Source organism: Crocodylus siamensis, chromosome 14 (assembly GCF_052110815.1).
Source record: "Crocodylus siamensis isolate JL-2025a chromosome 14, ASM5211081v1, whole genome shotgun sequence".
NCBI lineage: Eukaryota > Metazoa > Chordata > Crocodylia > Crocodylidae > Crocodylus > Crocodylus siamensis.
In genome coordinates this window covers 8,803,752-8,829,707 of record NC_143408.1, presented here as the reverse complement: position 1 = coordinate 8,829,707, position 25,956 = coordinate 8,803,752, and the positions used below count along the sequence as shown (strand labels likewise).

General features: G+C 44.4%; 1 protein-coding gene across 3 annotated transcripts in view; it reads left to right on the top strand.

Annotated features, from left to right (window-relative positions):
• PIP5K1C (phosphatidylinositol-4-phosphate 5-kinase type 1 gamma) overlaps window positions 1-25,392 on the top strand; it is a 69,126-nt gene extending 43,734 nt beyond the window's left edge. The window contains exons 7-18 of one of the 3 annotated variants that reach the window (XM_090028078.1): window positions 1,522-1,821; window positions 2,758-2,963; window positions 4,838-4,921; window positions 5,483-5,531; window positions 7,571-7,655; window positions 8,778-8,939; window positions 9,107-9,136; window positions 9,932-10,070; window positions 10,352-10,384; window positions 13,927-14,028; window positions 14,411-14,543; window positions 19,372-25,392. In XM_090028078.1, the coding sequence (XP_089884204.1) occupies window positions 1,522-1,821; window positions 2,758-2,963; window positions 4,838-4,921; window positions 5,483-5,531; window positions 7,571-7,655; window positions 8,778-8,939; window positions 9,107-9,136; window positions 9,932-10,070; window positions 10,352-10,384; window positions 13,927-14,028; window positions 14,411-14,543; window positions 19,372-19,374 (1,326 nt within the window). In that variant the 3' untranslated portion in view covers window positions 19,375-25,392. Of the gene's footprint in view, window positions 1-1,521; window positions 1,822-2,757; window positions 2,964-4,837; window positions 4,922-5,482; window positions 5,532-7,570; window positions 7,656-8,777; window positions 8,940-9,106; window positions 9,137-9,928; window positions 10,071-10,351; window positions 10,385-13,926; window positions 14,029-14,410; window positions 14,544-19,371 lie in introns of all 3 variants that reach the window. The other 2 variants (XM_090028077.1, XM_090028080.1) reach the window with 2 other exon arrangements.
• Window positions 25,393-25,956: the final 564 nt, after the last annotated feature.

Genomic DNA, 25,956 nt, shown 5'->3' with positions numbered 1-25,956 from the left:
GACTCTGCAGGATGCGTGTATTAAAAGGGATTTATCAAGAGGAAACAGCTAGTGAGTAAGGACTGAAATCAGTGAAAATGGGAATATGGGTGACCTTAGTAGCAAGAGAAATCTGTGCCTACACAGCTGCATCTTAAAGTTCAGCTTCCTATGGAAAAGGCATTGTAAGAACACAAAGGCTACAAAGGGAAATCCTACTGCCCTGCTCTACAGTCACTCATATCTTACAGTAGAGTATAAGTAAGTGATCACGTTGTTTTCCTTGGGACCCCAGATTCATTCAAATCCATACGAAGTGAAAGCTTCAGTAGTATCTTAGGGACTTTTAGATTCTCACTGTAGTGTTTATAATCCTGAAACTGCAGCCTCATTTGCTGCAGACAAGTTGAGTGAAAGCAGTGACTAGATCTTTCTTGTTCCAAGTATTATAAATTGATGGATAATAAATATAATTATAGGGGATGAAACTGACTTAGTGCCCCATTATAAAGCCTTTATGCTATTGTTTCTGCACATTTCATAGAGAATTACACTGTGCTAAATGATCTTCCGGCTGCTATCAAAATCAGCTGTATTGTAAAATGACCTGAGAGAGCACAGCAGTTGATGCTGAGTTGCTTTAAGTCTGGAGAGTGAAGTTCTGCTTTCAGTTCCTGGCATGATAGTGCCACTAAGTTGCACAGTGTCAAATTACACACTCACAAAACTCACTCCTGTGTCTAGTTAAGCAAGATGAGATGAGGAGTATTAAATTTTAATACAGTTGTAATGCTCCTGCTTTGTATGGAAACTGGCGGGTTCATCTGTTTCCTTATAGCTTGTGTAACTTTATTTCCCTTTAAAAATGCTTCTCAGAACTTAATAAGCAAATAATGTTTATCATATCATTTTTAATAGCTTGATCACCTAAAATAAGGCAAGTTAGCAGAGTTAGGACTAGCAATCTGATTGAGAGACTGCGGGTTTTATAAATTCAGTTTTTCTATTGAAGATGAACTGATTGTATATCCTGCTGGGGCTGCTTTCATTTGTAGATTTGTTTTATTAAATGTCATGGCCTTAGTTTATTTGGTCCAGGGAGTATCTTTTTGTTTTAAAATATGTCACTGGATTGAGGATGATGTATTTTAAAAATAGAGTTTCTGCTGAGCAGCACTTTTTGGGGGGGCTTGAGGGTTCCCTTTTCTTACCTGCTGTTTTGTGAAATCTGGGAATTTGTGCAGTTGGCTATTTGCTCAGACACGTGTGCAAAATCTTATTTCCTGTAGTCAAGGCACAGAAATCTTTCCAGCGCATAATAGAAGGGATCCAGGTGAAATCATTGAAATGCTGAGGAGTTTGTTGAATTCAGATTATGGGAACTCTTTATTCTGCAGGGCTTTATTCTGCAGAAATACATTCTAGGTGTGCAAATGCTATTCTGCTGATCCTTCCTAAAATCAATATTAACTTGGGCCTTTGAACACAAGAGAAGGCTTCTTCCAAAATGTATCTTTCTGACTCTTGCTTACCGCATCACAGAACCTGAACCAGAACCCACGGACCCTGCTGCCAAAGTTTTATGGCCTGTACTGTGTTCAGTCAGGGGGGAAGAACATTCGGGTAGTGGTGATGAACAACATTCTGCCCCGAGTAGTGAAAATGCACCTAAAATTTGACCTGAAAGGTTCTACCTACAAACGCCGGGCATCCAAGAAGGAGAAAGAGAAGTCCAGCCCCACATACAAAGACCTGGACTTCATACAGGACATGCCTGAGGGGCTAATGCTGGATGCAGACACCTTCAGTGCACTGGTGAAAACACTGCAGCGAGACTGTCTGGTAAGGAAGAGGCAAACTGAGAATGTCAGACTATTGCAGCTATGCACACAGAAAAGCTAGTATTTTAGAAGCTTTCTAATGTGTAAACCCCACAGCTGAATGAATCGCCCCAGTGCTCAGTGTATCTAAAACCAAAGTGCTTCGGTTAGGTTTCATGTTAGAATACTAGTTTTCAAAGATTACCTTACAGTCACTAGTTTCCTATGAAACTTTGAAACCAAGCAACATTTGCCCAACACACACGAATAGCACTTGCATGTTGGTATGCAGTTCCTACAACTTAATTGTATTGGTTCCCTTTTTCAGGTACAGGAGAACCTCATCATTCGCAGGGGATACATTCTTGTGATCCTTGCGAATGACTAAATCCACAAATAGGGCACTGCATTCATGAACGCAGTGCTCCCAGTGGCTGGGGGAAGGGCACAGCTGCACTGGCGGCAGTGGCAGTGCGGCGGTGGGAAGTGCGGAGCTCCTTTAAGTGCATTTAAGATGTGGGTTCAGCATTTGCGAATTTTTGAAACTGTGAATGCCGAACCCGCGAATAGCGAAGGTTTCTTGTAATTAGGTCACCTGCAGCTGGATCTCTGGGATGAACTGATGAATGGGCTTCTACTGTTCAGTGTGCTGTAGATAATTGCAACAGTTCTTTGTGAACCCCTCAGCCCTTGAGAGAAGTGGAATGGCAATGACAGAAGTGATTAGAATCACTTAGAACCAAGCCAGAAATAATGTCAATGGTGAAACAAAAGTTAACAGTTAAATCTGAGATTCCCTCTGGCCACAGCAAAGTGATTGTTAACTTAAGTTCGTTGTAACCAAGGTGGACTGTTCCATGCTTTTGGGTCTGTGTTGCGTTTGAAGTAGTATGTGAGAAACTACCAAATTGACTAACCTTTTGTTTGCTTTGTTCTTAAACTCATCACTAACCTGTAGGTGTTGGAAAGTTTTAAAATCATGGACTACAGCCTGCTGCTCGGCGTGCATAACATAGACCAGCAAGAACGGGAGCGGCAATCTGAGGGAGCCCAGAGCACGTCTGATGAGAAACGTCCTGTTGGGCAGAAGGCACTTTACTCGACCGCCATGGAGTCCATCCAGGGTGGGGCTGCCCGGGGGGAGTCCATAGATACAGATGACACGTAGGTGATAACCTGGTTCTCTGAACTGCTGTACTGGTGGAAGCAAAAGGCTTTAAGTAGTAAATTCCCCAAGCTGGCCAGTGAATCTGCCACGAGGAAAATAAAAAGCAGCCGCCAAGAACAGCATAGTGGAAACTGATGGGAGCAGCCAGAAGGCTATCACATTTCATGATCAGCTACCTTGCACTAAGTCATTTAATGGTCATGACAGGAAATTATACCCCATGTGGTAGGTTTCTGGGTCCTTCAGCAGCCTGCAGGCACAGAACTGTTGTCTTGGGAGGAGAAATTAGGGGAAGCCAAAGCTCAGGTGGTAGATGATGTAGTGGAATTACAAAGTCTTTTTAGAAAGAGACTTGAATTCGGTTTCTGATTGGGTCACGAGTCTGTAATTTGATCCTTGTGGAATACTTGACCAAATCCTAAAACGGTCTTGACACTCTAGGATTTGGCCTGATTAGCTGCAGCTTCTGCTCAGGAGAGATCCAGGCATTGGAATAACAGGGTGTGACAGGTGAGGATTGTAAATGCATTGGTGGAGCTGTGGGCCAAGGGAAGCTTATCCAGTGCCTGCTTGCACTATGCCTTAGGTGCAGCTGTTGAGCCACATGTGGCTCTTGCCACATTGTGTCTTTCTGCTTCTGTGGACTGGGCTTACTAACAAATGGTGGGGTTTGCTGCATTTGTCTGCTGGGTCTGTGCTCTCTGAAACCAGCTGCTCCATTTTGAATGTTAGGATTCTGTATGGTTAGAGCCAGGAAATGTTTGTGTTTCTGGTCTGTCAAATAATAATCCTAATTCCAGGGGACTGCCTGATATCTGCATGTTGACTTGCTACTAATTGTACTGTAGATTTGTCAGGACTGGTACGGATGATATATTGTGTGTTTGTGGCGGGGGGGAAATAACTTGTGCTTAAAGATACAGGTTCACTTTCTGCCCTCAGTTCCCACTGACTTCCTTCAGGAATTGTGAATCTTTGTCTGAGGGTAGTCTGGCCCTCACAGTTCAATGCTTGCAAAGGGCTCTGCTAATACTCATTTTACTGCTTGGGGCAGGCAGCAGCCTGTGTGTGTGGCAGGAGGTAGGATGTATTTTGGGGAGTGGGGGATATTTGTAGGTTACGACTTTCTTGAAGTGCTGCCAGAGTGTCCTGGCTGAGCCATTCCCAAGTATGTTTTATGTTCAGAAGTGGAGAAATGAGACCATTCTGGGGTTTCGCCCATAGCTAATTTAATCATATAAAAGACCAAGGTCTTGAGAGTGACTGACTGCAGCGAGTCCTAGGGCATCTTTACTACTATCTTTCTGGACTTGGGTGTCTGTAAGCATGAGGAGCTATTGGGGAAAGATCTGGTTGGGACAGGGTACTGCCACCTTGTGTAATGTTCACCTAGGCAGCCACAAGAGTTGAGCAGGAGGTTCTTAAATTAACATGTTTGAAAGGATGGCATTCACAGTGCAGTATCTCCTCGCTTTTCACTGGACTTACCTTTTGTGTATAATCCCTTTTCCCATTGTAAGACCAGAACTCCCTGACTGGCCCAGGGAGAAAATTACATCTGACACTATAAAGCACCCCCCAGTCTCCCCCCCTCCCCCGCGCCAAAAGACACTTATATAATGTTCACAGCCACGTGCACATACTAACAGAATGAAGTGCAGTATGAAACTTGCCCTAGATCTGGACAAAGTGCATCACTTCACAGGTGATGAATGAAAGCTTACTAGAATATTCTTGAAAAGCAAAATACTAGACCCCCACCCCCTTTTAATGTGGATATATGGCTTTGCTATCCAAAGTAAAGCATGTCTCCAAGGACAATATGGCTGTTTCCTACATAGGTGCTAACGTTGTTTTCTTTACTCTTCAGAATGGGAGGAATCCCAGCTGTGAATGGCAAAGGAGAGCGCCTTCTGCTGCATGTAGGAATAATAGATATCCTTCAGTCATACAGGTAAGGTGGTTTAATCACGCTCTGCTCCTGAGCTTTGTTAAGTCACCTTGTAATACTATTTGGAAAAATCCTAAAACCTTCCCTTCTGAAGTGAAGGGCCCTGATGATATTGAGTACCCCAGTCTGACTTGGGGTCCAGTGCATAGCTGAAAATTGTAACATACAAAGTCCTGTAATAGCCTGTGGTGTTGAATCCATTTTCTTAATGATAAATGAATCTTTTAAAGAAATTTCCTATTTCTGTGGCAGAGGATAGGAAAAAGTCTCTCCAATAGAGTATTTTGTCATTCTGCAAGGAAGAAGTCTTCAGCTTCACCCCCTTCCCCTTCTCCCACCTCCAGCAGTTCCAGGCGGTCCTAACCTTCCAGCTACAAACACCTAAACCTTTGCTTAAGAGGCGTCAGCCTTGCTGTCTTGCTTGGAGGGAGGTTGCATTCTGAGAACAGGAAAAGTTCACTAAGGCCTCTGCTGTAAGGCAGTGTGAAGGATGGTTTGGCAGGAAGGGGAGGGAGCACATTTATCCAAATCTCTTTCTGCCCCCACTCTTTTTATTTAAACTAGGTTCATCAAGAAGCTAGAACACACCTGGAAGGCCCTTGTCCATGATGGGGTAAGTGTTCAGTGCTCAAAATCTTGAGCAAGAATTGCTCTTAGCTAGCTGACTCTTGGATTCTACGCGCTGCTTTTATTTATTATGTTCTAGTCTGTGCTATTTGTAGTGCATTGGCTGGTACAGTTTTGAAAACAGTGGAAGGGAGTAACTTTTTGCTCCTAAACATCTATCAAAGTAGTAATTCTCTTAGATCACACCGTGCCAGTGTTTTAGCTGTAATACACCAAGCTTGTTTTGCACCATCCTTTTTCTACTGCAGTATTGTGTGTGTGTAAAGAATATTGTGTTGGATAAATTATTATCTAATATAAAATATATTTTTTAAATATAATAAAATATTGCATAACTTCATTAACAGTCTGGAAGATGGGATGGAGTGCACACTCAGCAGGTTTGCAGATGACATCAAACTGGAGGGTGTAGGAGATGCACTGGAGGGTGGGCCCTAATGTGATGACCTAAACAAATGGGAGGATTGAGCCAAAACACATCTCAGGAGGTTCAACAAGGACAAATGCAAAGTGCTGCACTTAAGTTGGAAGGATCCCACGCACTGGTACAGGCTTGGGACCAACTAGCTAAGCAGCAGCACTGCAGAAAAGGACCTGGGGGGGTTACAGTGGACAATCAGCTGGATTTGAGTCAACAGTGTGTGCCCTTGTTTCCAAGAAGGCTGGCGGCATATTGTGCTGTATTAGTTGCCAGCAGATTGAGGGAAGTGATTATTCTGCTTTGTTCTGCACTGGTGAGGCTACATATGGAGTATTTTGTCCAGTTTTGGGCCCCCCAGTATAGAAGGCATGTGGACAAGTTGGAGAGAGTTCAGCGGAAGGCAATGAAAATGGTTAGGGGGCTGGAGCACATGACCTACAAGGGGGGGCTTAGGGAACTGGGCTCATTTAGTCTGCAGAAGAGAAGACTGGGGGGTGGAACTGATAGCAAGGTGGTTGCAAAGAGGCTGGAGCTGGACTGTTCTCAGTGGTGGCAGATGACAGAACAAGAAGCAGTGGGCTTAAGTTGCAGCAAGGAGGTTTAGATTGGGTATTAGGAAAAACTTTCTCACCAGGAGGGTGGTGAAGCAATAGAGCATGTTACCCAGAGAGGTGGTGGAATCTTCATCCTTGGAGGTTGTCAAACCTGGGCTAGACAAAGACTTGGTTGGAATGATCTATTTGGGGCTGGTCCTGCTTTGAGCAGGGAGTTGGACTAGATGTGACTTCCTGAGGTCCCTTCCAACCCTCATTTTCTATGTAACCTATATATGCTGTGCACATACATACCCCACACACACAGTATGTACCCTTGTATATGGCTCAGTTCTCTGGGTTTGGTCCCTTAGTGGTGATTGTTTCAGCTCCACTATATTATTTGCTAAACTAGCCTCTTCCATTTGTTTTTCCTGCCATCCCATTCTTTGTCGCTGCAGCCAGTTGTGCTGCTACAGAAGGTTGACTTCAGGTGTGAAACTACTAGTTCTTCAGAAATGCATCCTAACTTTTGTGTAAATCTCCTATTAAAGGTCAAGGCAAACGCAGTTTATGGTACTCCAGAGACATGGTAACAGAACGAGAACATCAGAGCTCTGAGAGAGAGCTTCAGCCTTAGCACATAAAATGAAATACTTAGAACAATTAAAGTGCATTGATATTCTGTTGCTAAATTTTGTGACCACATCAAAATCTGCTGTATCCAGGTGTGCTCTGAACTTCAGTAACTGCATGAGATTCCCTCTGGCTTTATTCATATCATCAGGCTATTGCTTCCTCCAAAAATCTAGGTACCCTCTAAGCAGCAAAATTATCAAAACCTAGCATGAAATTATAACAAGAACAAAATCAAAATGCAGTCAAAGTAAAGGCAGTGCTCCAAGCTTATTTATAGCATTAATCAGATCATTTCAGTGAAGGCTTTCCATGTTAGGGCACTATCAGTGCTAAATGATGAAATAAAAAACAAAATCCTTATTGGCCAAACCAATAATTCCTTACTTTTGCATATTTTTAAGCATAACTATGAACACTTCTCCTTTTTTCTAGGACACCGTGTCAGTACACAGACCCAGCTTTTACGCAGAGAGATTTTTCAAATTCATGACCAACACAGTGTTTCGAAAGAATTCCTGTAAGTGCCCATAGGTTCACTGCCTTGGGGCTCCAGCTACAATCTCTCTCAAGATGTCGGGGAGGGACACCAATGTTTCCCAGTCTTGCCACTTCCATTGCAAACTGTCATGTAGAAGTACCCTTGTTGCTCTGTTCACAAAAGGCAGAGGACTGTTGACTTCCCCAGTCACCCCTTCCATTTTAGAAAACAGTTATATGGTGAGATTAGATGAGTTTTACTAGAAGGACCTATACTGTGCCAGAGTTGTCCAATTTATTTGTCTCTGAACTGGATCCAGATCACAGTGCTTCTTGCAAGCTAAATGACCCACCTCTGGCAGTGGGGCAGGAGCCTGTCAGCACAGCTCCAGAAGCTAGGGGGTGAATGCTGCCATTGCCTGCTCTTTTTCCTGCTGCCAGTTTGAGTTGCCAATGACAGCCAAAGATCTTGAATTAAGCAGTGGGCAAAGGAGTGGAGGAGAGGCAAGCAGCAGCAGCGTCACCCCTTGGGTTCTAGAGCTATGCCAACACGGGGGGGGCTCCAGCATCTGTGCCAACAGGCCCTGGGGGGCTGCAGTTTAACCCCTCATGAGCCATATGCAGTCCATAGGCTACCAGTTGGACAACACTGCTCTAAGGTCTCACAGCTGTGTGGTATTACTGAGGTTACACAGCTCTTTTGGTTCTCTTTTTTGTCAGCGCAGAGGATTCTTTAGAGCAGGCATATGAAAATGTCTTAAAATGCTACCATCCAGAGATCCAGTGTGAAGGTGTAGCTGATGAACACTTGCTAAGAGGACCTTGTGCTTCTCTTGTCACCCTTCCCTACGTGACTTAACTCTGTCAAGGAGCTGGGCTCTCTCCATTACAGTTCAGGCCTAGGCTAGGAAATGACAGAGGCTGGGGAGCTACCTTAACTTTTCAGCTGGACACAGTGTCCTGATTCAGAGCTGGAAGCTCTATAGACAGTCAGGTTCAACATCCCAAAGCTACGCCTTCATGGGAAGGAGTCCTTCTGTCTCTGTGTGGGGAGTTTATCTGAGGGTTGAGGGATCTTCCCTTTATCAGAAAGAGGGTTCCTGTTGTGTTGGGTTCGTTGGTGGACACAGCAGTTTCATTTTGTTAATTCTTCCCACTCTAGCTCTAAAATCATCCCCGTCTAAGAAAGGACGTAGTGCCTTGTTAGCTGTCAGGACGCCTGGTCCAACGGCTGCATTTTCAGCTAGCCAGCTCCCCTCGGAAAAGGATGATGCCCAGTATGATCTACGTGCTGCCAGAAGTTATCCTACTCTAGATGATGAAGGTAGTGATTTTGGGTTGGTGGTGGGCAGCTGTGTGGTTCCCCTCTCTCCCCTAGCTCTGCGTAGCTGTTTCTTAGCATCCTCCCCTCAACTTGTTCAGTCCCCCTAGTGTGCACCATATGCAAGTTTCCCTTGACAACAGCTTTCCATTTCTTGCTGTGCTTTGCAGGTGCTAAACTTAACCAAGACAGGGGGGAAGGTAAGACAGATATTGCCTTGTCAGTATTAGCAACTAGTATACTGGATGATCAACCTGAAGGACTTTGGCTTTGAGGAGGGTGGAGTCCCTGCTCTGCTTGTAGAAGGAGCCAGCACTAAATGGGATCTACAGCAAAAATGGTCACTCGTGTCCCTGCTGCAAGTTGATTATTGCTATTAGGCATCAGTAGTGACGGCATTAACAGTTCAGTTGGCTTCTTGAACTACGCATTGTTTGCAGGAAGAGACTTGGGTATATGGAAGATAAATCCGTTGGTACTCAGGTACAGCTATAATGAACCAGACCTTACCTTTGCCAGGAGAAAGATGGCGCTGATTGTTTGTCATCACTTACTTGCATGAGATCAGCACGGTCAAAGGCAGTGGCAGCTCAGGCTCATAAGTATTATGTCTTTATAGTGTAGTCGTGTGAAACCTTGACAGAGTTCATCTCTTAGGACACTTGGATTTTTATCTCTGACAGTCTGAGTTTTAATCCAGTTTGGGTTCCAATGAAGTTTAAACTCCTGCACAAAGCATTTCATACTGGTTTTGTGTGTTGGAAGAGATGTTCATTGTCAGAGCTGTTCAGGATAGCATTGCTAGTGTGCTTTGTGAATTCCATCAGACTCTTCCTGTGCATATTGTATAAGATTTGCTTAATGCCAGTGAGAGTGTAGATCCCAGTGGTGGTACAACAGAGTGACATGGAACTGGTTGGAAATATCCAAGTGGTGTTTGCTTTTAACTCATTCAGACTTTCTCTCCTTCTTCCCCTTGCTTGGGGGCCTAGCAGGCAGGCCAGACCTGCTTCCCTGCACTCCTCCTTCATTTGAAGAAGCTACCACAGCCTCCATAGCAACAACGCTGTCTTCAACTTCTCTCTCTGTTCCTGAGCGGTCTCCCTCTGAGACCTCTGACCAGCCCAGGTACAGGTAAGGCCAGCATTCTTAACCTGGTTATCCTAGGGCTGACTGGCTTTAGTTAGCTTTTGCACTGAGAACCTTGGCAGACTTCTGTATGCTGTGCCATAGAATGCTAATGCTGATTTTAATTGAACCTCTTCTGGGAGCAAGCAGACATGGCTTTGATGGGATTAATTATTGCTGGCAGAAGTGTCAGCTGTTAAATAGAGCATCCCCCTTGGGGCAGGGAGGAGGACAGATTCTTCTTACCACCCAGTCAGGTAAACCTGTGTTGTGATCTGTCTCCACAGGAGGCGCACCCACTCCTCAGGGCAGGATGGCAGGTAAGATGTGCCGAATCTCCCCATGCACTCTGGGAATTGGTGTGCAGATATCCCACCCAATTGTCCATGGCAAGTAAACATGGCCAAGCTCTAATTAAGAAGTGATTTTTTTCCCCCCCACACCCCGATTGTAGGCTCAAATGGAACTGCCCCCTTTCCCTTCTTCTCTGCTTAGGGGTGAATTTCTCCCTGTGACCTAAATTTAAGAATCATTATGTATAGCATCTTTAACTAAAACATCTTAAAATGCCTTCAGTTTACAGATGAGAAAACTAATGTACTAAGTGAAATGACTTGTCTCAGGTCAACCAGTGGCAGAGCCAGGGATAGAACCCAGATGTCCAGAGCCCTCATCCAGTGCCTAGCTACTCAGTCACACTGTCTTACAAGCTGACACATCCCTCTTATGTGCAGTCTGTTGCCTTGATGCTATGCAGATATATCAAGTAATTCTTTTCTTAAAAGCTTCTGCTCAAGTTCACTGTGGGTAATACTTGCTCTTGGCACCTGCAGAAGTTATGCTAAATGTCACTGGAAAAAATATAAAAGGCCTAAAGCTCATGGCAACATGGAGCAAAAAACCTTGTATTATGTATTTATCTTTACTTGGATCTGATGTTAACATCATGCAGCTGTACAGAATTACTTGTGGCAGTAACATTGATCACACTGAACTGGAGTCAAGAATCTGTTCTGGTACTGGCTCTGTCCCCAGTTTACTTGGCTAAGTCAAAGGTCAATCTTCAAATGCGACTTCTGCTGTGGGGTGTTTCAGTGTTTGAGTGCACAGCACTATGCAGGAAATATCAGATGGGGATGGGGGCCAGGTCAAAGATCCATTTGCTTCCTTATCCTGTCTCAGGTGGGCTGGCTTTGTAGGAAGCTGAGAACCCTACGGTAGGTAATATAGGATAAACTGCTCAGGGTCTTACCCTGGTCTCTAATAATCAAGTTGGGCAAGGGCCTGACATAACATTTTAACAATCATTTCTCCAATTTATTAGGAATGACAAAAGCTCTTGAATGTTGTCCATATAACTATCCAGGCTCATTTTGGGTGCTGGTATTGCTAGATGCCAGGGGCCTCTTACAGAAGAGTGTTGTGGACCCATAATAGCAGTTGGCATGAATAGATGTATTTAAGCACTCCAACTCCTCTTGGGGAGGGGAGGGGAGTTACTTTCCAGGTGCAAAATGCCCCTGCCACCTTCCGCCCCCCCCCCTCCGAATTCAGACACCTGTAGCTGGATCAGACAGTGTTTGAAACTGTGGGCCTTAATTTTGGGATTTGTTTGCCCCTGTAGTGCTGATGCCTGTGTGCATTATCACAAGGGAGTCAAAGTACAGAGTTCTTGTACAGAGCATGTTTATGCATCTGGTGAAAAGAGGGTGCAAATACCAAGTTATTAATGCATGAATCTCAGTGAAATTACATATCTTAGCACATGAAAGGGAACTTACTGAGTTTGTTCAGATCCCCATACTCTTGCTTTGAGCAGGGGGTTGGATTAGATGACCTCCTAATGTCCCTTCCAACACTGATTTTTCTTTGATTCTGTAGTGTCATACCTCTGAATTACTATAATCTTATGGAGAATTCCCTGGTTTTGGGGGTTTTTAACCCACCACTGCAAGAAACAGCAGAGCCCAGCTGCTGAGTTGATCCAGTAGAACTGTGTGAGAGCTCCACCTGCTGGCTCTGCAGCCTCCACTTCCTAACAAGTGTGCTCATGCTGTATCGTATCTGAGCTTGACGCAAGTACTGTCAAGGGAAGCACCAGGGACAGTCATGGTATCATCTCTCTAGCAAATCCAGGGCATTAAATGTAACTTTTCTCGCACTCATTGTGTCCGTTACTTAGCAGTTCCTTCCCATGAGGGCCATAAAACAAACTAGCTATTCTGGAAGTCTTGCTCAATAGAGAATTACTTGAATACTATAAAATATTAAACTGAAGACAAATCCACAAGTTATATGGCTCTCCCTGGGGTAGGCATTTATAGTCTAGACTAAAGCATATATTAACCCTTTAATACTTAAACAATGTTGGCAAAGCAGGAACCACAGAAGAGGCGAAAGGGCTTTGGCCAGCCTGAAGCGCTAAAACTGAAGAGCTAGCCAGCTGCTTCCCATGGGGCAGCTATTCTCTGCTTCCTTCTCCTGTGGCAAGCAGCTTCCATCTGTCACCCAGCCAACAGGAAAATGGGATGAAGTACAGGTCTTCATGTTGTCAGCTGGCCTGATCCAGCTAGTCTTGCTGCTTCTGTTCTCTTTTATCTACCTCTCAACTTCTTGGAAAATAAAATTTGGAAAAAACTGACTCCTTGATCTAGGAAGTTAGGGTGTCAAAAACTGTCTAAAAAGATCAACCACTGGAGAGATCCTGACTCCTGTTTCTGATTGCAAGAGCTGAGGTAGCCACACCTCTGCTAGCAGCAGTACTGCAGGTGGATGTTCACAGGCTATTACTTTTGCAACAAGTTGCTGGGTGCCTGTACCAAGGCCAGACCAAATCCGCTAAGTTGCGCTGCTGACTGCAGCATGTGAGGCTCTGATTAGTCTGACCTAAAGCAGATTTGTGATGATTGGGTATTAAAGACTGAACACTGGAATGGAGGAGAAAATAATAGGCTCCGTCGACACCAACAGGTAGGACTGACTGTAAGACCATCCTCAAGCCCATCCAGCTATACAGTCAGTTTCTAAACTTGACTTCTAGTAGCAGTCCAGTTAAGCCTGGAAGCTGTTGAACTTCTGGGCATGAGGCTGACCAGCCTGCATTCAGCTCCTAGCCCTCCTCTTTCTGCAGTGTGTGTAGAACTTGTCTGGGTGCTGCAGTCCTCAAACACAGGATGCTGCCTTGGGTGTTCACACAGTGCTGCTTGAGGCCTTCCTGCATCCTGCTTCCTTGTTCTGGTGCCTGCAGAATTAGAAGCAACACAGGAAGAGATGAGTCATCCATGGACTAATTCTTAAGCGGACTGTGCAAAGCAATATGGGGTACCTCTTAGTGGTATGCTCAAAAAACAAGCACAATGTAGACAGCTTTTGGTGATGGCCAGAAGGAACAGATGTTGCATTTGTCCCTGAACGAGGTGTCTGTGCTTGTCCTGGAACAGAAATGTCCCAGGATTGGCATGTACACACATTGCCCTTCTAATCGGGGTTTAATGGGTGGCTGAATGCACTGCCACTCTTCTGCCATTGATTTAATGACGCAATCTTGGGATAACCCTTCAGATGCTTTTTGCAGTGTCCCAGGATAAACTACTAGTACTTCTTATCCCATGAACCTTTTTTTAGGGTGTATCCTGGAACAGTAGAGATGGATGTCTGAACAATTGCATTTTGTCCTAGGATAAAATAATTTATCCTGGGACAAATGTGGCATTTGTTTGTAACTGGTGTGTGATACACAGGGTAGGTCAGCTTACATGGCTCAGGCTGGTTGTGGATGATTGAAAACTTGACCCTGAATATCACTGTAAACATATACAATGTGGAACTGAGCAGATGGGTTGTCTTCCCCTTGCTTTTGCAGGTCACATGAGGAAGATCGGGTTGAAGAAGAGCTCCAGCAGATAAATGTAGAGCTAGAGACAAAGTGTGACATTGAGATTGTGGCTCCGGAAGAAGATAAAGGGTAAATGATTTATAAAGGAAAGTAAATAGGTCTTTGGAGGCTTCCATTGCTGTTGGTTATGAGGAAATGCCAGCATATAGTCCTCTGACATGGGCTGCTTCAGAGCTGCCCACCTGGATGGTGGATAGCTGTGGCACTTGTGAGCACTTGGAGGTGGTGGCAGGCAGATGCATGGGGACAAATGTTCTCCATGAGTCATGACACATTTCACTACTAGTTTAGTTCCTTACCCAAATAGATCAGTGGAACAGCATTGGTCTGTATCATGTGACCGTGACTTCTGAATTTTCAGCTGAACCTTTTTTAGCTCCTCTAATATGTTTTCCACTTTGTCCCTTTTTTAATTAAGACAGATCGTCTTCTTTTCTTTGTTCTTTTTCAGGGAGGCAGCTTCTTTAGCCTGTGCCATTGCAACATCCACGGCTACAATAGAAGTGGAAACGGCTAGTCAGGCCTCAGAACCAGCCAGCCAGGCATCGGATGAAGATGATGTGCCAGTCACAGACATATACTTTGTAAGATACTTAAGCTACATAGTCTCTGTTTTTAAAAATGTGAGCTTCGTGTTCAGGCAAGCCTGTAACTGGGTTTGAATTACCAGAACAGTAAAATGAAGAAAAATATCTGATCTGGGTAATCCATATGTTATAGATCAGAAACATTTAACTAGCTAACTGCCCACTCATTGGTTAGTTAGAAAGGTTTTTAATCCTGTTATCTCTGGATTAAACCTTTAAGTAATAACAAGAATTCTGGCAGAGGGATGAATGCTACTGCTGTCTTAAATGTACTGTATAGTTGTGTCCCTTTGCCTTGTTCCTCTTATAGTTTTGCTACCTATATATGCACAAGTCGTAGAAGGGTTTAAATAGATCAAGCTGTCATGCTTGGGAATCTTGTGATAGGCACACTGCTTGGAAATACTAAGATTTAGATTATATCCTTGTCGTGTCCTGGAGACAAAACTGAGAATGTTGCTGTGCCAGCTCACCTCGGAGGTTTGTGATGAACTCAGTTTTTCCCTCCCCCGCAGGCAAATGCGTTAGATGCTACAGTGGATGTTTAGTACTAAATCAGGGAGTAAGTGAGATGGTTAGTGGATTAGCATCAAGAGTGTTGTGTAGCTTTGCACTGGGTTTCTCTGTCGTCTCTCACAATGATTGAGCACCTTCTGGAGACTAGAGATTTTTAATAGCACAGAGCTGCTTCTCTCGACTGTCAAAGGTCAGCAGAGAGGATCTGAGGCAGCCTGTGTGGTCTGCAACATCACTGCTTCAACTTCCTCCTTGCATTGACACTGGCCATGGCTAGGGAGCCCTTCCTTAAAGACTATGAACTTAAATGTCCATACTGCAACCCTGCTGGCTGCAGCTGTTGTAGACCTATGCCCCCTAATTTGACACTTCGGTACAAACAGATCACTGCAACGAGAGCAACATTTGTCTTTCCTTGTACTCATGTGACTTCTGCAGAACTGCTCATTCATTGCTGAGTAACTTTGCTCGAGGGAGTTGCAGAAGGAATCGGCTCGGTTTTAAAAGATTACCTGTTTGGATTTTTATGCATGTTGTTCAAAATGCAATTTTTTCTAACCCTTGCTGCTCTGTTTGCCTGTGAGTGACAATTGAGTGCGAGTTCCTTCAGGTATGGTCCACTTTTACTAGGAAGTGACTTGTAGCAGGGTTTGCCATCCCTCCACCCCTGAGCGATCATATTATTTCACTAAGTTTCTGGGGAAATAATCAATTGTTTGCAGTGTGCACAAATAGCCTAACTTCATCTGTCATTGAGGTGCTTTGGTTCCAAATGCGTGTGGTGTGTTGTGCAGTGTTCACCTTAACTGAAGGGAAAAGTTGCTTTTAGTTCCCACTGACACTGTCCTAGGAAAACTGCTTCAATGGAAACTTGGGTGACTTGGCAGCTGAGCATGATGTAGCTCAGGACTGCAGGTGCTCTGTAACAGGTGCATTTTGGGATAGTCGATGAAAGGATGCTGTGACCAGAGGAGAATTGGTAGGGAGTCCCAAGGTACCAGATACTTGCCTGTAAAAATCTGCTTTTAAATGCTTAAGACAACAAGTGGTGGGGAGGATGCACTTTATCCCCACACTAGTCTGGAGGGGAATAAAGGTGCAGATCAGCGTGACTGGGCCCAGGGGGCAATACTGGTTCTGTGCACGGCTTTCCCTCCATTTAATCCATTCAGGTCCAGAGATGCCCAGTCCCTCTGTTACTTTTTCTTTCATCCATTCTTGCATTCATCCTTTGTTTCCTTTCTCATCTCACTTGCCCTGGTGCCATCCAGTTCACAGATGGGAGGTACTGGATTTACTCTCCCCGCCAACACAGACTCCGAGCCGCCTCGTTTTCCTCTGGGACTGTAAGTGAACGTGCTAGTGCACAAAGGGAGCCAAGCTGTGGCTTTGAAACACTGGGGTTCAAGCTAATTCCTACTGGTTCCATCTCCATGGCTGCTCCACAGGTGGCTTTGCTTTGTGGGGATTTTGGACTGGAGTTCAGGCCCAACAGGGACAGGCGTCATGGCCATAAAGACCCTGTTTAATGGATTCCCTACAGCTGTTCCTTGAAGCTACTGGATGAAACCTTGGGAATGGATTTGAATGCAGGAACTCATGTTTTTTCCCATTTTCCTCCTTTTTTCCCCCAACTTTTTCTCAAGGGTAGCTACAAAGCTCTTGGTAAAATTCAGCCTGTTATTTAACCCTTTACTGCCAGCATGTTTGGCAGCATGTGACATTAGCTAAGATGTACTTCAGTATTTGTGTAGCTCTGGCCACATACTCCTGGATTTCCAGAACTGGATTCTGAAGGAACACTGCTTAGAGAAAAGTCCAATAAATGTGACCTTTTAGGCTACAGGATGCTGGCATCTAGGATGCTAGTCAGCTGCTAATACTTAAAGACCTTCTAAGAATCAGCAGGTGGATGGGAGGGTTTCTTCCTAGAAAGTGACTTCTCTTTTGTGGTCCCTCCTGGCTCCCACTCCTCATCCAGTGCTACCTTTCCCCTCTGCTGAAAGTTTGCAGAATAAATATGCCCGTCTGCCTTCAAAAGGAAGCGGAGCAGTAGCTTTGTGCAGTAGCAGCTACCAAGGGTCTGGGACTCCAGTTTAGGTTCCACCACAGCTCACTCTGACTAGGCTAATCGCTGTACCTTTGCACACCTTCAAATCATCCATGATTGGTAGGTTATGTGGCATACCCACCCCGTTCCTCTGCCTGCAACCAGGAAAGGGAGGAGTGTGGGGCACATGAAGCAGTCTGGATGAGGATACGGCAAGGTGCAGACTGAGCATCGTGAACTGTTATGTGAGGGGCAGTGGAGAGGAGTAGTCAGAGCAGACCTATGTGTAAGAACAAGAATTGCTACTCTTACTTGAGCCCATTTTACTCTTATTCATCATTGCATTAGGAAGCCTTGGCACCAAAGACCAGGCATCAAATGCTACTTCTTCCTCTCCACCCAACAAAGACTGCGGTTTTAGTCGCTGTCTCTTTCCATGTGTACCTAGTGCTTTCAAAAGGCTGAGGAGGTGGCTACATGGTTCAACCAGAGCAGTAATTATCAGTCAGGGTTGAAAGAAGCTGTGGAGTAACGTGGGTTTGGTGCAGCATGCAGGCCCATTCCTGGGTTTGTAGCACTGGACGTTTTACCCCCTCTTGGCTGCTCTTTGTTCTCACAGCCTGCAATTATTGATGGAATTCAGCATGTGGACCCCCCCCAGTGCTTCAAAGCTCTGCTGCTGGTGCAATGTAGCTGTATGTCCTAGACTCTCAGCATTGTTTCCCTAGGCTGGTAAATCTCTTTACCAGGCTTAATCCAATCCTCCTTTTTACCTCATACCTTTAAATGCAACTGGGAAAATGAAACAGTCTTGTGATAAAAGTGGAGTCCTCTGGGACTATGTCTGAAATTGCAGCCAGGCTTGAATTTTGGCTGCAAGTTTCTTCCTGTAGCCTGGAAGCAGAAGGTTCTTAAATATTGTTGCGGGCTAGTAAGCTCTCTAGGCTTTTTACCCAGAACAATCCAGTTGCGTGTTGCCTCCCTGTTGTGTACCTGTTCTCTATTCTCCATTTCCTCACTGTCTTACTGGTTTACGTAGTAAGATCCCTGTCATGGCCTGTGTTCACGATGATCAAAACCTGCCAAGCCTCCACACTTGGCTAGCACTTAGAGGGGGAGGAAGGTGTATCAAAAGATTTCATGTTTTACCATAAGAGTTCCTTTAAACTTCAAGTGACAGTAACTTTGAATGTACTGATGCCACCTCCAGTGAAGGCATGCAGAAAGATGGCTTATGGATAGAACATGGGGCTGGGTGCTGAAAGAGTTGGATTGTAATTCTAGCTTGGTCCCAGACCTGCTGCCTGACTTCGAGCAAATTGCAGAACTTGTCTAAGTGTCTGTCCCATCTCTGTGAGGATGTTGCTGGCCGTACACAGGAGTTAAGGCTCAGCTGATGCCTGGGTTACTTTTGTGGATCCTCATGCAGAAGGTGCTACAGCAGTGGAAGGAGGTGGTGCCACCTCCACTGTGGTGGAAGTAGAGGCTCCATTTAATAGTGCTGATGCTGGGCTGCCCCCTGTGATAGGGCTGAAGTATGTAATGATAGGAGAGGCTCTTTCTCAGGCATTGTGTGTTGAGCTCAGTTTTCTGGTGTACAGCTGTTCTCACTGTATTGTTTCCTATTCTTTTATTTTCTCCTTTTATTTTCTCCTCTTCTCTCCTTTGCTTCCTATTCTGCTGCTGCTGCTCTTGCACTCTCCCTGCCGTCTCTGGCCACTCTGGCAGCCTACAGACGAGAGGAGTTGGGTTTACTCCCCCCTCCACTATAGCACTCAAGTCCACTCTGTCTCTGATGAGGAGAGCGATACAGTAAGTGTAATAAGAAAAATTCAGTGGGTGCCTGGTGGGTCAAGCTCAGGACTTGCACTGCATTGCCAGCATGCCAGCCAGCTCATGGCTCTAGATGTTGGCTTGCAAGAGAAAGTCACCTTGGCCTCTGTGTGCTTGCATGGCTGTAGTATGGTCCCAGCATAACTTCAACTGGTTCTTTGGCAGCAGGCAAGATCTGCTGCACAGTCAGGATCAAGGTAGAGGTTGACAACACAGCTGCCTTTAGCCTGCTAAATCATTTAGTGCAGTCAAACCTCAGTGATCCATAGCATTCATCTCCAAATTGCCCTGTTACTGGAGGGCCCAACATGAACATGGTTTTCTCTTCAGACCTCTTTCTTTGTTCAAAGGACTTAAAATGCAAAGATAGATGAGATTCCTACAGAGATGCTTACATGTTAACTCCTTTCTCCCTGCTTTTTTCAGTAATCACTGTGCAGACACTGAAGACTCAGAGACCAGCGTTTCCCTCTGCAGGTTGATGTGTTCCCTTTTCGTTGATGCAGCCATTCCAGAGGGATGGGGAAGAGCTTGCTGACACCAGTATTGCTGCACTGCAGGATCCCAGGCACTGCATTTCAGAATGGAGCGCAACTCTAAACATGTATTTATATCTATCCAAGATGTGGACAGCAAAGAAACCTGCTCAGGGCTCCCAAAGGAGACTTTCAACTGGGTGGTGAGAATCCTGGGTAGTAACAAAGTGTTTCCAAACATGCACTACTGTAGCTACCTACCTGTGTGTGATACTGTGAACCTTTTTAATTTTGTAATCATGTATTTATTTTATCTTTGCACAGACACAGCACAAACGTGCTTTTTTAAAAGTTTAGTTTACTGCACTTTTTTTTTGGTTGTCATATTTATGTGCTTCATAAACAGTGTGAAACCTCACTGGAGGTGGCAAGAGGGCAGATCTTCACTGGGGAGGGCACAACGGGAATAGCTCCATGATTGAGGCAGCAGTGTGGTCTAACCCCAGACAGCAGGACTGAGAATCAGGGGGGCCAGAGTCCTACCCAGACTCTCACTGATTTGTTGTGTGACCTGTCTAAGTCACTGAACCACTCTGTGCCTCAGTTTTCCTGTGTATGAATGGGAATAATATCCACTTCGATTTAAAGCACTTCGACCCTTGAATGAAAGGTGCTATATAAATGCAGTGTATTTAAAGGCTATTCAGTAAAATTGTTCCTATACTAAAGCACTCCAAACTAGACATGCTGTTTCTATCTCAATTTTTGAAACGGTTAGTGATGGCTACAGTTAATTTGTAAACCTGTATGGAAAGCAAAGAAATGTGGCAATAGTGAGGTGGTCACCTTGGCTCTCCTCTGACAGGGATGCTGCTTTCACCATATGCTCTATGTTGGGCTGGAGATCCATCCTACCCTTCATACTTGGTCTGCTCTGTCCTCTTATCAGCTAACATATGGATGTTCCCAACAGACTGCTGTCCATGGAGGTTGGTGAGTGGGCATGGAAAGATGAGAACTGTGCACGTCTCCACAGACTTTCTGCCGCATAAATATGAGTTCGAAAGCCCCCGTCACCCACTTCTGGTGTAATCTGTGCTGCATTCTACTGAAATCACTTAGTACTTGGCATATTCATAGCTGTATCTTTTGATGAATAAGCAAGGGGCACAGAACAGAAGGTTCACAGGTGTCTGCCCCTTCCATTCTCCTCTCCTGCCCCTCTGCCCCTCATACCCCAAAAAGGCTGGTCGAGGAGATGTGCATGCACGCACATACACCCTGCATGTTAAAGGCAGTAACAGAAGCCCAATTCTTGGCTTCTGTCTGTGCTGGGGAGTATGATGCATGCTACTGTACATGCAGTCCTGGAGAGCCAGATGGGTAATATAGCACCTGGGCCTCTGCTGTGGACAGCTTGTTCTTTGAGGCCTGCAAGCTCTGGATGAGACTGACAAAATGTGGCTTTGCTTTGCCATGAAATAGCATGAAGCAGCGTTCTGCTGAAGCTCATCCTTGTGGTAGCAGGATGCAATAATATTGGGTCCAGGCTTCTCTAGCAATCCTATCTAGCAATAGAAGCCTAGAAACAGAGGGTTGGATTTTGTTTGTGCCCTCCATTGTGTTTGGTGAAAAGAGGATTAAGGGTTGCTTTTTAATGCTGTTCTCTAACTTCCCCCACAAAAGCAGTGGGTGGGGGAGGGGAGGAGGAAGGACCCTGATCTGGAGGTGTTAGATGCAAAGAGCTGATGAGTTAGTATCAGTCTGTCCAGTTTGTGAAGGACATCAGCACTCAGGGCTGTCTTTAAATTCAGGTTCCAGAAGGCAGGTTGGCTGGGCAGGAGCATTAGAAACTTTCCCCAAATGGCTACCAAAGTGCTACGGGTCTTCATCCAATGACTTCTTATCTTCCTGCCATTAAAAGATGTAAAGCCCAAATTTCTAATTCTTCCCACACAGAGACTGAAGACTTGGTAAATGTGTAGTGCTCCAGGTCAGGACAGGCTTCTCGGAGCTTGTTATTGTTTGATGTCCTGTATTTATTAATCTAGAATATTCTTTTTTAATGCTTTTTTGTTGTTATTAAAGGAAACACTCTTCTCTTAATAGCAGCCCTTAAAATATGCTGCCATTACACGTACCATTCAGGTAGCAAATCACATTGCTCCATAAGGGCCCTTTCTCTGACAAGTTCACAAAGGCTTTATCAGTCACAGTCCTGTCTCACGTTAAGCACTGTTTTACTATTTGAACTCTCCCGTTTGTCAGTGGTATTTTTGTACGGCTCAGTACAGGCTCACCCGGTGGCCAGCTCTCCGAAGGAGTTTGGGGGAGGGGTTTGGGGAAGTGTGCAATATGTCGATTTAACATACCTTGGAGTGCTGAAGATAAGAGATTTCAAAACCAGGTTAAACTTCTAGCCTCATTTTTCCAAAGTGCTGAGCAGCCACAATTCCAAGCAAGGTTAACAGGAGCTCTGATGGCCCAGATCCTTCTTTCTCAAATTAAAGAAATTAGCCTTGAGGAGTAACTTTGAAGACAGGCCAGGACAACCTCTTCCAGAACTTGAAAGATAATGTGCCTTCCCTTTGGTTAATCAGATTTTTAGCATCAGTAGATCTTTTAAAGACTAGACTGACTAAAGTTTGGCACCTCTGATTGCCCAAGGCTAATGAGCAGGACTATTAAGACTATTAACCTGTGCATCTCCAGCAAAAAACAATAATGAGTCTCTGCATTACAAAGACAAGGCATCTGTAGTAATGAACTTGGCAAGTGTAGACTTCCATCAGTTACTAACAAGAGGCAAAGCAAAGCCCAGAGCCACCTTTTGTGATATGGCCCTTCAAACATTCTTGTTTACTGTGTGTTTTCTAGACCAAAATATGGCTTTTGAAGGTAAATTCTTGCGTATGCAAATCTTTAGCTTCTAACCCTTTTCAGCAGGCACGTTGGAGTTGCATTAGGATTCCAAATATCTAGGCACCTTGTGGCATGCAGTGTAACTGTAACAGAGCAACTCTACCCACCCCCCCGCTCCAAAACAACAAAAATACAACAATCTTTTTCCCAGTGCAGGGGGAAAGCAGGGAGAAGTTGGTCAGTCATAGAAATCATGTTGTCCTGTTCAATCCTTCACTCAAAAGCATTGCACTATCATGTGTATTGTACAGTTGTGTCCACAACAAGTTGCCCTAGCTGAACTCCCATTTCCATTACTAGAGAGGCTCCCTGTGCAGTGTGAATGATTGAAACTCTCTCCTTTTCCATCTTTTGGACTAGAGTATTTCCACCCTGTGTGGACTTCAGGCTGGCAGCTTTGTGCAGTTTACTAATCCAGTAAGTAGCTTTTCCTAGGGGCTCTCAGTTTCTTTCTTTTGAGGCTCCCTTGCATCTGAGGGGTGTTGTTTGTTCCAACATCCCTCAACCTATTTGTTCGCTACCTTGAAACGGAGCTTTGTCAATCTCTGTTGGTCCTCTGAATCCTCTTAAAGAAGCCCAGCTACCTTTTATGTAGTTCTGTTTAGGATTTTCTTTAATTTATAGTTCTGCAGCTGATGGTTTGTTTATACACCTGCACCTGTGAAGGTCTGTATTGCTTGATGTCTGCCAGAGAAGGCAGCTTCTTCATGTCTCCTTGAAATATTAAATAAACACCCCAACTGCAATCCAGTGAGTCTAGACTTCAAAGCAGCTTCGTTCATCACTGCTGTCCATCATCTCCAACCCTTCATCTTGTATCTCTCAGCCCTGCTTAAAGAGCCTGGTGTGGGGGTAGGGGGTATTGCCTTCTGGTAAGACTATTTCTGAAGTCAGAGGTACACGGTTATGAAGGGACCATGTCATGTTAGACTCCAGGGGCCTGGAGCCAGGCAGTGAAGTGCGATTCTGACTCTACAGAGAAATGCCGACTGAACTCGCAAGGTTCAGGTCTGTGGAGTGGCCTGTGATCTTGGAATCTGGACTTGTTACTTGGCAGAAATGAACACTAGGAGTTATTCGGTCACAAATGATCTGAACTTTTCTAGTTGAGATCACTACTAAGGGAAGCCTCAGTTTGAATGACAAGATGAACCAATTAAACCCAGAGTGGGCTATTTTGCAGCTGGGAGTTGTACCATAGAGGACAACCCCGCCGGTCTCCAGAGGTGACCACAGCACTTCTTTTACACAGCAGCATCCAGCTGTGGGCACTTAATCATTAAAAAAAAACAACCCACAACTGCAAACACTGCTGCTCCAGAGGGACTTTGTCCAAGTCTTTGAAATGAAAGCCCCAAGATTCTGGTGAAAGAATCTGGTGGGATCCTCAGCTGTATCCTCTACTGCAGCTAACTCTTCAGCATTCTGCTATTTTGTTGTCTTTCCCCCGTTCAGTAGTATCTAGCTAAGCAAGCTGAAATTGCACTTCTGGAGGCCTTCCTTGAAGCCACAAAAAGATGAATCTTGGCGCTGAAGCTGGCGTGGCTGTGGTACATGGCAGGGGCACCTGTGCTGACAGGAGCTCTCTGCTTGCATGGTCCCAGTCCTCCTCAGACAGTTGGCCCCTGAAACATTGCTCTGTCCACTCCTTCAAGTAGCTAGAACCAGCGGTAGTATTTGTTTCTTCACACTCCCACCCAGCATCACTGCCCTGTTTATAAACGGAAAGGCAAATGAGATAGCTCAGGCTTTTTGGATCGTGTCTGATTTCTTTGAAGTCTACATTAGACCCAAGTATATTGTTATATCTGATGTTCAAATTACAAGGTCATTTTTTATGTATGCTCCGTATGTGTGCATCATGTAAAGAATGTATGTAAGTAGGGTATTTTGGGGAGGTGGGGGGGTGGTTCTTTGGTGGAAAATATGATGAGAGTCCATGGATATTGTCATGTTTTTATTTTTGTTTGTTTTCTAAGTCATGAATGCTTTTTTGGAAATCTTTTTTCAGAGAACTGTAAATCAATGGTAATTGTTCCTAGGCTATGTGATAAAGCATATAGTAGTCTTTGATGTAAACCCAAGAGGCAAACAAACTATTTATAATGTCTAGTGAATTAACTGCCTTACCCAAAACCCAATGGGAACGGTTCCTAAAATATTTTTCCCATTTTAGTGTAAAAAACAAAAACAAAAACAAAAAAAATCCTGTAAATACTCTTAAGCGTGAGATTGCACCCTGTTTTGTCTATGATGGCTGCTACTGCTAAGAAAGTGGATACTATTTGAACTATTGTACTGTATTAAAACAAAGGCATTTTGTGAGACAGTTTAGATGCAATGTTCTCCTCTTGGAATCATGAACTTAGCTCAAATGCAATACTCTTGTCAATAGTGGAGTCCTCTCATCAAACTGTTGGTGATTTTTGTTTCCTAGACTCCATAATGTGCTCATTCTTGAGATTTTTTTTTCTTCTCTCTCTCTGTGTCTCTCTCTTTCCCTCTGTATCTGAAATTTCTATGACTTCTAGTTTTGTGCAGACTGGAGTTAATTGGCCATTGACATGAGCTAGCTAATGTCTGTAAGTACTCCCAAGTGTTTGTTTCCTGGAATGAAAACTTGGACTGTGACCACTGACCTTTGCAAGCATGTGGTCTAACTCCAGCAAACCAATTTCCAGTTAATGCAAGTTAAATGCTGGACAAAACCCTTTCTTTCTTTCTTTTTTTTTTTAAATGGTATCAAGTCATATTTCTGTTCTGTTTTACTCTGTGATTTATGAAACTGTGCATGTCCCTTAACTCTCTAGGAGGCTTCCACAAGACACCTTTTTTGTCTGATACTTTGACAATCTCTAAGCTTGGGTTCCTTTTTTAGAGGGGACTGCACCTCTGAATCCAGAGCTGTGGCATTTCTGTATAAACCATACAACTACTGCTGACACGAACTAATGACACTTGTATGCAACATCCTCCTCATTTCTGCTTCCCCTTCTGCCCTTCCCTTTATTTTTTGGAAAGGATCTCTAATAAATAGGTTATTAATGCATTTGTCTCTGTTTCTTTGTATTCCTTGAACTGGATGTAACAAACCTACTGTTAGCAGCGTTGTCTTGACCAGGTTCTGTTTTGGGGAACATTTTTGCAAACCTTGAAGTCCTCCTTAGCAAGTGCAATGACTGCCTGCATGTGTCACACTGTGCATGTGGCTGCTGTTCGGCCTTGCTGGGTCTCACAAGCCAGGCAGGGGCCGCCCCAGCCACTTACTGAGTTACAAAACTGTAGGAAGCAGCTCAGCATATGAAAGACATGATGAACCTGTGTGTAGCCCTGGGAGGGTGGGGTTTCTGAACAGTGTTGACAGGTCTTGAATATGAAATTATTTGTACTGGAAACTCAAAATTATTGTATTTGCTGAAAAACTACCGTACACTGAAACAATATGCAAATAAGAATGCAAATTCAGTCATCATCTTATTTTATATTATTCACTATAACTTGCCAGTGAGTGAGAACTGGTTCATCAAAGTAGAGGCGATATTTTTTTTTTTTTATTTCGAGGCAGCTGATGTCCAAGTGCCGACAGCAAACCCGGAAGTTGGTTATGGCTCCT